We start from the raw sequence: 12,875 nt of genomic DNA on the forward strand, positions 1-12,875 counted from the left end.
ACCTACTTCCAGACTATAATCCCGGATGGGATGAAAAGCACTGAAGAAGAAGTGCCCCTGAATCCTCAGCCAGTTCTTGTTGGCATTTCTAAGAGGAAAAAAAAAAACAAAACAGCAAATGCATCTTAAAATAAGCTCATTGTAACGGTTACAAAACAAGCCTGCTGCAGGTGTTGAGCTCTAACCCAGAGTTCTGCATGGCCTCAGCCTGGTTCAGACAAGCCGTCACCACAGACGACAGTCCTCTGAAGGCATCACCCTCTGTCACGCTTTCTGCAAGGCTCCACACCCTCTTCAGGGCCACTAAGGCATACAGACGCACACTAAAGTTGTGGTTGAAACACGACTGCAGGATGATGTCCAGTGCTTTACGCAGCTGGTCGACCTTTAAAAGAAAAAAATGGAAAATCAAATCGACATAAGCACAGAGGAATAACACAGTCATATAGAGCAGTAAAATAAAGATGGCCTTACTTTATCCTCAACATGTGGAATAATGACACTTATGTGTACCAGGACAGACAGGAAGGTGCAAATGCTGGTCTTGGTCTTTTCGTGGTCCTGCAGAGAAAAAAGGAATTAATAATATGCAATTTTATTCAGTTGGTTATCTATCTACAAAATGAGCTCACAAAGCTGAAGCAGGTCCAGAATCTGTCCAAATGATGAGGATACTTGACAAGGATGAGAATCATCATCCATTCAATCAGGTACTTCACAGAAGGCTGGTTGCTACAAAATCCAGCTTCAAACACGCTGTTCAACAGAGTGGCAACAAATTCCTGCACACAAACAGAAAAGGTTTGATCCTAAAACTGAAATTTATAGAAAAAATGTCTCTGAAACTCTTTTCTACTCACCTCTGTGAGTTTGGGAAGCAGCAGTAGCAGTGTTTGCCATGCTCTGTTTTTGATGCGATGCTGCAGGGAGTTGCTATAGTAACGGACTTTAGCCTTGGATATGAGGCTGTCCTGTGGAGATGGAGGTGGCTGAATTAGTTCACACTTTGATAGCTGGAATAGATCACCATGAAGGTTTTATCTCACTTGCAGATGATCTATTTATGGTCAAATGTTTGAGATAAAATAAAATTTTACTACCGGACAAAAATAACCCAAGTATTTATTTTATTTATGAAGTACACGGTTATATAAAGCTTGGCTTAATGAGACCCCATCATTAAAATAGGAATTATTGTGATTAACCATATTTTTAGACAGCATTGTTTTAGTGATTACTGTCTGTTACCACTAGACCTGATCTAAATAGAAGCTGTCCATGTAGAAAACTTCCTTCAAGGAGATGTAAAACACCTATTAACACTCGATGAAAGTTATTGTCCCCAGCAGTAGCAAAACCATTTATTAGGTTTTAGCTCTCTGAAAACTGCATTTTCTATTTAATCATTTTTTCCATTTTTTTCCTGTCAAATGGAAGAAATTTGTATGCAGGCAAATTTGTTCCTCTGCATGGTGATAATATTTGTTTTTTGGCTCATGAAAATCAACATCCATTTATCTTAGTTGCTCTGTTTTTTCCTTTTAGGAGACAGATGAAACTTTGTTTTTCCTTTCAGGATGAGGAAGTACTTGTTCTGTTATATGTGCTTCCCTTCACTGCATGCAAACATACAATTTCAGTTTTCCAGATTTTTGAGGAATGGGATTAAAAATGAAAATTATTAGTTTGACTGGTCACTTTGTAGTATATTGACATTTTCAGAGAAATATAAATTAGCTTCTTGTCAAAAAACTAAAACAAACAAAAATTGTATTAATCATTAGAAATGAATTATCTTAAAACAATCAAAATGCGATAAATTATGTTAAATAATTTAACCTTGGGTTCATTTTGTAATAAAAAAAAAATTTTGTTAAAAGAAGCTCAGCAAAATCAAGTCATTTTAAAGGACCATTTGATTTAATTTCAAGTTAATAATTATAGGGACATATAAAGTAAACCCTGCACAAAAAAAAGGTCTAACCTTGCTGTTAATAATCAGTATTTATGAAAGTATGAGGGATCAATATGTGTCTAAGGTAAAAAAAACCAAAAAAACAGAAAAAAAAACTATTTTAAAAGTGGGATGTAACAAATGAGTCACGAGTCTATTATTGATTTTAAAGCTGTTTTGTTAAAAAAAATATTAGAAATGAAAAGAAATTGCATAAAGGAACCTACATGGATGCAGCATTTACCGACCCGCCCATTATTCAACGAGTACCTTTCTCAGTAACTCCACCACTAACTCCTCTATGAGTCTCTGATGCTGCTGATTACAGGGATCCAGGCGGCTGAGGAAGGTCAGCACACATGTGCGGGGTAGCTGATCGTCCCTGTTATCACTGAGAGAAGCACAACAGCTATTAGCACACCAGGAGGGACCTCTAGTGGTGGTTCATGTTAACTTACACATCTTGACTCACCTAGCAACTGCAACATTAGCTGCACAATTTTCACCAAGTTGCTCCACGAATATTTGGACATCTTGGATGAGTCTTTAAAAAACACACATATAATAGTTAAAAGAAGATAAAGGAACAGGAAGGGAAAGCTGTTTGGACTTACCGTTGATCTCTCCTGAACACTGGTCCATATAGACAAGCCTCAGTGACTATATCCAGGTGGTTAAAGACGCTAGAAAAAATCCCATCAGCCAGCTCACTGCTGCCTCCCTCACCGGGCAGCCATGTCTGAGTACAGTGCTGAACTAGGACACCAAGTACTCCACTTTTTGACTGAGACAGCTCCACTACCTCCGTAAAAATCTAAAAAAAAACAAGCATTTAACCACATGTGAAATAGAACCGTAGAGGATAACAGAAGATGAAGTTATTTTGTCCAACTGTAATTCACCCTTTTCAGTGCTGCGGTCAGAGCTGGAGCCTGCTGATGGTTCAGCTTCAGCAGCTCATGTTGGAAGGCTATAGAAATGAAGCCTTGTAAGGCTGGCCAGAAGTCATGAGCATTGTTGCTAAGCCCCTGTACAAGCTCCCAACTCAGATTGACAGCCTGCACACAGAGATCCTCCTCATCGTCCACCAGCTATGATTAAAAACAAACCAGATCAGGTCATAAAGGAGAAGGGAAGCCATCCTGAAATATTCTAGAACTCCTCCATGATCCGACAGGATTCATTCTTGCTGTGGTGAGACTCACCTGTGGCAGCGCCATGTTCATAAAGTTCAACACAGGCAGGACAAGGTCACTGGGTAGCAGAGCCAGAGCCTCAACGCTGCAGCTCAGAGCAGCCCTGAGGGTCTCAGACACTTTGGGGATCCCTACAGACCTGATCAGGAAGTTTAGACAAACCCACTGGTCCCGCAGGAAGCTGGCAGCAATGCGCCCCCAGTCCTGCTGCAGAAGGCCTTGAGTCACAAGGTCACTGTTAAAAAAAAAGGGAAAAATCTTCTAAATCTGGGAGTCTTACATTTATTAGATATTTAATGAATATGATTTTACTCTATTGTTGACTTTCCACAAACCTTGTACTATCTAACAGCTGTGGTTTCATCAGACGTTTATTAATGTTTCTAAGAGATGGTTGAGATTTTGTAGAAGTGTCAAAAGTGTAGAAATAATCATTGAGGGACTTTAGGGCAGAGGCAGTCTCTGATGACATGTTAGTCCCTCCCTGCTGCAGCAGATCACACACAGCAGCCAAAGATGCCATACTAACCGCCTCAGACACCTGGTTTGCAACAGAGGGGATCTAAAACAACATAAAACAGTCTGTGCTGAATTACTGAGCAGCAAACCTGATGACGGGGAGCATATATTTAACTGCGTACCTGCTGGGTTGGCTTTTTTAACACTGAAAGGCTATACATGATGAGTTTAGGCGAAGCATACTGATGAATGTTCTTAGAGCCATGAGGTAGAGAGCTGCTCAGTGCAGCCAGCTGCTTCAGGACACAGAGATACAGATCAGCCCGTTCAACGTCAAAGAGCTGTGGAAGAAGCAAAACGCAGACATCTGGGTTTGTGAATAAGGAGGAAAAATTATGAATTTCTTTTTGCTTCCTGCACTGCAAAAACCACCTAGAAATACATAAAAATGTCTTCAATTAAGGGTTAGGGTTATTTTACTTACCCTTAACCTTAGTAGGTAAATAAGATGATTTGCCAATTAAATTATTATTTACATTAAAATAAGACAATGCAATTGTTATTTTCTCATTTAAAAATCTAAATTGTCATTTTTCATTGGCAAAGTGCCTCACTTACCTCCTCAATGTACTTATTTTAATTTAAAAAATACTTTTTCACAGTGGGATTACCTCCTGTAGCTCCCCACAGAGCCTCCTTAGGATAAAATTCTGGACTGGATCCACAACTTCAACAACAGCTTGTTCAATGGCCAACATCAAATCGTCCTCTGCGCACACACACACACAAAAAAAGAGTTGTAATCAAAATAAGAAAAAGACCCCAAATATGCACCAATAGGTTACTGATTCTTTTAACAGGCAGCATTTTCTTTTTATTTGCATTTTTATGCCCTCTGACCTATTATAGACAATGCTTAGTCTAGTGAGTGTTAGCTGGTACAAACCAAAATGTTTTGCACTGATTCCTCTCCTCATCATCATTTAGACCCCATCTGTAATATTATTGGCCTTTAATACTTTAGTATCATTGTGGTTGTTTCAGTAATCATTTTTTTTTATTACATTTAGCTTATTCAGAACACATAGGCTGTAACTTCTGCTAAAGCTAACTTTTCTTGTTTTTAAATAATAAAAAAACATAATAATTCCTTTACCTTTTCTGAATAGACCAAGATGTTATATATCTATATCTTTTTAAATATGTTTTCCCCTTAAAGACCATTTCCTCCTACTTTGATCCATAGGCACCATTTAAGCTTTAAGCAGTCAAAAGACACAGGTAGTAATTATTCATTTTTACACACAGTAATTATATCAGCTGATGTAGATGACATCGTTTATGACGTTTTCCTTTTACTGCAAACATGGAAGCTAAGTAAGCGTTTTTTCTAATGATAGGAATTAAGCTGCTGCTGGCGTAGCATATCGTGTTGGCACCTTATAGGACAGATGCTTATCTTTGGCTCACTGTATGAATACTTTTATTGTAATTCTGGTCTGTTAATTTCTATGCTCCAAAGCAATTTTGAACAGAAAAAGGACAGATGAGAAGTCTAATTTGTCTTCTGCTCTTCCAGCACTTTGTAGTTTTATTTTTTGTTGTTTTAGACACTTTAAGTTGAATTCTTATAAACATCTAGCACTAATATCAAAGCTGTTTTGCTCATCATTTGATCATTAAAATAATTGGTCCTCCTAATTGTCAATCATTCTGGTGATATGTTTACGTAAGGCCGTCCTACGTGCTCGTCCCTATTTTCACTTACCGTTGGTGAGTCTGACATAGTGGAAAAATTGCAAATCTTCTTTTGGAAAGTAAGCTTCTATGAGCGATGCAAACAGAAAATTTTAAAAAGAGTGTGCATGAGAAGAAATACATGCTCTCGCACAGGTTTAATAGACTTTTCATCTCGGGTGCGGGTACAAGGTTGTGCATGTGTTTTATTTTTTTTAAAGTAGAGAGCTAAGTAAGCGTTTTCAAAAATCCTCCATAATACCTTTAATTTAAAGACTGGTTGCAGATCTGAAAGTCCTTTAATTTCATTACTTCTTATTTAATTACTTTATTGTGTCTAATAACACGACCATGTGCAATATTGGTAATTTAGTACTGAGCAGTACTGAAAATTGTAAATACTGTTGATTGTATATAATGTAATCCTTATCTAATGTAAATCTTATATCTTATTTGTACTTACAATCTTATTTTTTCTCTCTTCTGTAAATGGTTGCACTGCAAGAAAAGAATTTCCCACAAGGGATTCATAAAGTAATTCTGATTCTGATTATTTAGGGAAAAACAATTCCAGCTCTAATTATCCACAATAACAAATAAAAGAAAAACAGTTAGAGCAGGAAAGGCTTCCATAAGCAAACTTTGTAAACTTGTCTATCTGGTATCCAAAAGTCCTAATCTGAAGGATCAGGAACCTTCTGCTTGCTTATAGAAACATAAACTACCTGATTTGTTTTACAGCTAAAAGATTTTATTGGTTATTTGGGGAAAATATGTATTTGATGAAAGATGAGTTACACTTCCTGAAAAAAATGTTAAGCGCCCAGAATCACTGTTTGACGAACTTCTTTGAGTATGTTTGAAATATGGCATTTTCCCTGTTTTTACACTTTGACAGATTTTTACCCAAAACCTCTTGAATGCTAAACATTTGTTTTAGTCAGACAGAGTATTTTTTTTTTCCTTTTCATCAATTTTACATTATTATTTCAGAACACTAGGGACCCAACAGCGAAAAAAATGACTGTTCTTCAATTATCTAAATCGAATATTTGTATGAATTCCATTTACTGTGTTAAAACCAACATTAGTGGATATTTGACTGCTGTATCAATGCAAACCTTCCAATCCTTGCTGCTGACAACGTGGCCTTGTGCTGAGCTGCAACAGTCTTAACATAAGCTGCAGACTCTTGTCGCTCTTATGGACAGGCAGGTAGATATTGGTGTAGACTCTGCTCAGGGTGTCCAGTAGTGGAGACAGCAATGACCTCAGAGTTTCCCTGGCATCTTTCTTCAGTTCCCTCCTCTCCATGTCCACACAGAGCAGAATGGCCCTGGCCAACTTATCAGCCTCTCTAATGTCAGGTAACCTTTCTGCCTGACCTATGCATGAGAAAGACAGACTTTGATTAGAATCATCTGCAAACACATCACATCTACAGATACAGTAAGACACAAGCCTCACCTGTGCTTGCTGGAACACGAAGATAAACGATTACTTCTTGTTGAACATAGAGTCTTATTGTTTCTTTTTGTGCTGGGCCATCGACGCAATCACCATCCAGAATTCTGGGCTTGAAATTTCCATCATGTTCCGACAACCAGATGCACAACTTATGTGGAGTAACAATCAGTTATTGCAACTTCTGCATTGGATATATTTTGATTGAATGAGCGTTAAAAGAGCAAACCTCATTCCATAGTGTTGTCCCTCTGCACAAAGACTCATCAGCACGGAAATGCATCAGGAAACTGAACACATCATCTCTGGTAACTTCACTCTGAGATAATAAAAACATGATTATTAGAGAATTTATGTCACTAATCTTACTTATATCATTAAATTTAGCAATATTATTTAAGGACAGGAATTATTAAGTTGAGTAAAATCAGTGCAATGTAAAAACTTAGTAACTTTTTAAATGCATTGAAGAAATTAGACACAGGAAGTCAGATTATTTCAAGTCTTAAAGGCATAGTGGGGGACTTTTTTTTCCCGGGGAGGATAATTAAAGTAAGTGGTCCTTCAAACTGTCAATCATTCTGGTGATACGTTTACGTAAGGATGTCCTACGTGCTCGTCTGCATTTTCACTTACTAGTGGTGAGTCTGACATAGTGGAAAAATTGCTAATCTTGTTTTGGAAAGTGGGCTTGTATCAGCGATGCAAACAGGAACTTTAAAACAGAGTTGAACGAGGAGAAATGGGTTCATGCATGATCTCTCATTTATAAGGTGTTCCCTCATGGGAGCGGTACAGGGTTGTGCGTGAGCATTTCTTTTTAAGTGGAGAGGTCTGGTCTTTTAAAAAAAAAAAGGAATGAAATCGACCCCTATATCTTTAAATAAAACAAATAATTATAAAAAAAACACAAAGTTGGAACTCTGACAGGGAAAATCAGACAAATAATGTAGAAAATTATCATATAAAACATTTATTAGCACTATAAGCAAAAGAAAATATTTACACCAAATTTGAAAAATAATTTAACCATAAAAAATTAATAAAATTAATTTTATGCTTACTTTGACTGAAAAACCATTTTATCTTTATACAAATAACTAACTGCAATTGCACCTAAAATGTCATATTAATCCCACTTAGGCAAACTGTTTTTAAAAACTTAGTAAACCTTAAAATAAAAATGTTTCTCTTATAATCACCATCATTTTGTTGATGTTACATTTATTTCAAACAAACTTGATCTTCATCTCACCACATCTATTAGAGAAAGGGTGCTCTTTAGTAAAAAACACTGTGCAGCTCCTCTCAGCAGGACCTGATGGGTGATCATAGTAGAGCGAAGTACCTCCCTGGAAACCACATCATCAACTGAATTAGCCTCTTTACCTAAAATAATGTGTTCCAAAGACAATCCTAATGAGAAAATAAGTTACCGAAGAGCAGAGAGCCCGCTGCTCCTCAGCAGAGGACTCTGAGGGAGTTTGGACAAAGCCTGGCAGATGAAGAGGAGTGGTACTGCACACCAGTGCTTTGATCCGAGCTGCTGAATCAGCTGAAGCAAAACACAACCTACAGAGCAACAACAGTTAGAAACAGAGAAGAAAATGTGACTCATAGACGTGTTTTACTTCTGCTGCACCTCTGTCCTCTGATGGCAGGCTCGTGAAGAAGTTGACCAGGAAAACTTGGAGTTTACCCGCCAGCTCCGGACAATCTCCTACACTCTGCCCGGGTGACCTGCATACAGCCAGAAGCGCTGTTATTTAAAACTAATAAAAGTTAAAAACATAGTCCACAGATTTATTGATATTTAAAGAAAACTTTATTTAAATCCTCACCTACAGAAAAGGGATGTTTCAGAGAGAACATCCATAAAGGGACCGACGACAAACTACGAGAGCAATGCACCACAGAAATGATTTAAGGTAGAAAGAAAGTCAACGGGGGTTAATTTGTAATAATGATTAGAATTTCCTTGTAGCAAATACCTGAGAAAATGCCGCAGCAAATGCTGACTGCCTTAGAACCTGTAGCTCAAGCAGATGGCACACTCCTTCTCTCATCAAGGATTTATTCTCACTGTGGAACATGCGTTGGTAAACACACAGCAGCCAGGAGGGGTGGAACAGGCCTAACCCTGCAACACAGGTCAACAAACTAGCATTTAACTCTGTAGCAGCTCCCCAGCACTTCAATCCCTCAGCCAGTCCCAATGGGTTCATTTAGCGTTTTATTTTCTTTGATGTGGATCCACCATAATCATCACAGTCACCACAGTTTCCTTAGTCACCATGGAAACTTAAACATATACAAATATTAGAATACAAAACATAAACTTACAATACAAACAACTAAACAAAATGTAACTCGCTGCTTTCACTGGGGAACACTGTTTATTTCAGTCATTGGCACAATGATTCTACCAGCTTTTATAGGGCTTGTCCTCATTAGCTACGGCAGCCCGTGAGGACATAAAAAAAAAATTCTAAAACAATGCAAAGTGGAAATACTATTAAACAAACAAAAAATATAAACCACCAAACAATGCTAATCAAAACAGGCCGGCATCCATTAACAATCTCCAGCATTCTTAATTTAGAAAATTCACGTTGAATAACAGTCTACACATTTAAATTATTTAGGCAATTTATTTTAAATAGCTCACTATCCACTACAAACTCATTATAGTGTTTGGACATGCTAGCTGATTTTACCAGTTTGATGTATGTAGAGAATTTATAAATACTCTAAATACTATAAATAGTTGGTACTCCATGTAATTTCCTACCTGTTATTTTTACACACTTTTCTAAGTTGCCCATTTTACTATAACCTTTGCTGCTGTAAACACCCAAATTTCCCCATTTTGGGGCAATAAAGGGATTTTCTATTCTATTCTAAGAGTTTTTAAAGGTATGTAATTAGTGCTTGTAACTGTGAATTTGAAGTCGCAGAGAGAAATAAAATAGAGGCTTTCTATTTGCAGATTTTTTTTTCTAACTTTTATAATTACAAAAAAGTTACATCTTTAAAAAAAAATACACAAACTGTTTCATGGGTCACAAATCAAAAACCTCTTAAGAGTTAAGGTTTGCTTAAATTGATCCAAAACTACTGTTGGAAAGCTTTTTGTGCACTTTCTAACTTTTTTTCAATCTGTCACAATGACAAAAAAAAAAAATAAACTCTTCAAATTCTGGAGTACAAGTACACAAACTGTTCTGTGAGTTTTTTTAAAAATACCGTGAACTCTCAGGAACTTAGATATATTCTTTATATAACCTCTAAGAAAGCAGGATTGACAAAACATTTAAGATTTGTTAGTTTTGGTTTAACTTCCCCTATTAGTGAAGGAAAAAACTGATAGCCTGAAAAAAAAAGAATATAAAGTTATTAGTAAAAAAAAAAAAAGAATAACACAATATTTACAAACTTTCAGTTTACCTTCACTATCATTCGCTGTTGCTTGAATTAAAGTGTCTATTCTGTTTAAAACTGGGCGGACAACATGAACCTGCAGATGGAGAAAAAAAAGAAACAGTTATACTTCGGCCATAAAAACAGGTTGTGAAACAATAATGTCTACAGTAAAAGAGTTGAAACCTGATTCTCCTCCAGCGTCTCCATCACCAGCGTGTAATCCTCCCAGAACTCTCTTAGCAGTCCACTCTTGTCAGGGGCCCAATTAAACAACGCCTCCTCTGCAAAAAACATTTTAATAAGCCAAGCTTTATGTGGAGTGTAAGCAGAGGATGGTAGAGAACCCACAAATAGTACTTGAGTAAGAGTAGCACTACTTTATCATATTTCATTTAAGTCAAAAGTAGCCTTTAATGAAATTACCCAAATGAAAAAAAGTATTTGGTAAGAAGACTACTTAACACCGAGTAACTGATCTACTTACAGTAGGGCTGCAACAACAATTATTTTGCAAATTGATTAATCTGTCGATACTTTTTTTTTTTAAATAATCAATTAATCATTGGATAGCCAAAGGCTCCTGAAATCTTATGTTAAATGCAAAATGCTTACCGTACATATTTTTTTTTTACAATTATGGTTAAATTGCTGCTCTAAGTGGGTCGCTCTGTAAGCTGAAGGCATGTTGTAGAGTCTCTGTACTCCACTAAATGGTTAATTGATTACTAAATTAGTTGATGATTATCTCACTAATCAATTAATCACGATTAATCCAATTAATTGTTTCAGCCCTACTTTCAAGCCATGATTATAACAACTGATTCAATATTTTTGGAGTTATAAAGCTTAATAGTAAAAGCATAATAAATAAGTGAAATTCTGACTTTAATCTCAGAATTGTGGATCTAAATGTAGATGGGCACCATGAAGGAAGAGATGTGGGAGAACTCAGCTTCACTGACAAAGATGTGAGTTGTTTGAGAGGGCCAGAAACACATTGGTGGAAAATGACAAAATTAGGCGACTTTTTACGTGCCCGAGGGGTCCCCAGTGATGCTATTTCATTAATGGAAAAGCATGAGGTGATTAAAACAAGAGAGCTAGTTTAGTCTATAAAACAGACATGGCTACAGCTTGATGCTACCATGTTTGTTAGCTGTCAGAATTCTGAGTTTAAAGTCAGAATTCTGAGATTAAAGTCTGAAATCTGAGATTAAAGTCTGAATTCTGCGATTAAAGTCTGAATTTTGACTTTTTTCTGACATTATACTGAAATAAAATTTAAAAATCAGTAAAACATTTTCAGTTGCCCTGATCCTCTTTCGTAGGTATCTAAGGTCTCATTCTTTTCAAACCTTTTTTCTTAAAAAAAAAAGAAAAAAAAAAAAGATAATTTTTGTCCCTCCACTTAACAGCCTGTGATCTACTTTGCAGTTAAGCCATAAAATCCAACTTTGTACCATTTCAGTCTGTGGTTCTCTATGTTACCTTCCTCTGATGTAGAGCAGGAATCAAATCCCTCCTCATCAGAAAGCGCCACGCATCTTTTCAGCAGGTACAAAGCCCTTTTGCGTGACACACTGTCCCCGTGGGTCAGTCCGTCCTGAACGAGTGTCCAGAACCGTGTGTCTGATGTTACTGTGTGTGATTTTAGAAGGTGGTCTAACAGGACGGTGAAACACAGCAGGGCCCGCTGTGTGACCGCCGCTGAGCGCTCAGAGGAGTGCCAGCTGCAAACAGCGTCCATGATCCGAGTGGCGAAGCAGCTTGATCTTACATCACTGAAGCAATTGAGCAGAGTTAAAATCACCCTGACTGTAACTTTGGAGACTAGATTATCGGGGAGCGATGGGATGGAGGACAGAGCACAGTTTAAAATGCTGAGTGTGAATTCTTCATCCGCTGTAGGAAGAGGCATGAGAGCTGCCAGGACTTCTGCAGCAACATTCACACTCAGTGCTCCAGACAGCTCCTCCTCTGGACTCCACTGTAAGGAAGGAAGGGTTGAAGAAACCACTTTTGTCCACGTTTTTTGATCGCAGACAGAAACAGAGACAGCGAGTAATCTGCAGACTGCGGCGGTGCCCTGCCTGCAGCGATCTTCACCCCCTGATTCGGTTGAGATTTTGCGGAGGAAAGGAAGACATTTCGACCAGATGATCGACTCGATTTTGTCATGAATGCATCTTCTTTTTGCATCTGTCAATGTAACTTGAGCCAAATCCGGGATGGTAAGAGACGGTGCGAGAGCTTCTATAAGAGCCGTGAGCGACTCCACCAGCTCCGTCTGCGGCAATGAGTCCTCCGGCCAACACAGAGATTCAAACAGAAGGTCGTAATCAGGAGAGCTTCTTAGAACCGCGTTAATTAAAGCGGAATACATCGTTTCAGGGTTTGGCTGCTGGAGCCAGGCTCGGAGACGATACTCTTCCACCGGCTTTTTAGCTGACAGATGTCACAGGCTGCACGTTTTCTCCAAACCGGAATGTAAACTTCCGCTTACGTATTCTATAACTCTCGCGAGAGTGAATTAGAATACGATTCTGCTTTATTTGGTACCACCACTTCAAACAAAAATATTTTAACTGTTTCAAACAATCTCTACATATAGAACTACCAGATTTTAATGGTATAAAAAAAAA

The 12,875-nt window shown here is 37.6% G+C and overlaps 1 protein-coding gene across 1 annotated transcript; it reads right to left on the reverse strand.

Moving 5' to 3' along the window:
• Positions 1–6: 6 nt before the first annotated feature.
• Positions 7–12,713, reverse strand: LOC107102085 (probable methyltransferase TARBP1; the record flags this gene model as incomplete). Its single annotated transcript, XM_015401250.1, has 24 exons — positions 11,722–12,713; positions 10,417–10,514; positions 10,258–10,327; positions 8,802–8,950; positions 8,652–8,704; positions 8,453–8,550; positions 8,247–8,382; positions 8,066–8,162; positions 7,040–7,129; positions 6,814–6,961; positions 6,468–6,731; positions 4,281–4,378; positions 3,792–3,950; positions 3,486–3,712; positions 3,160–3,385; positions 2,857–3,045; positions 2,569–2,768; positions 2,427–2,498; positions 2,225–2,345; positions 861–971; positions 633–782; positions 475–561; positions 186–385; positions 7–88 (listed from the first exon to the last, which is right to left on the reverse strand). Coding segments are annotated over exons 1-24 (4,020 nt in total), but the record flags the coding sequence as incomplete, so codon positions are not given.
• Positions 12,714–12,875: the final 162 nt, after the last annotated feature.

Source organism: Cyprinodon variegatus, unplaced genomic scaffold, assembly GCF_000732505.1.
Source record: "Cyprinodon variegatus isolate N-32 unplaced genomic scaffold, C_variegatus-1.0 Scaffold1199, whole genome shotgun sequence".
Classification (NCBI taxonomy): Eukaryota; Metazoa; Chordata; class Actinopteri; order Cyprinodontiformes; family Cyprinodontidae; genus Cyprinodon; species Cyprinodon variegatus.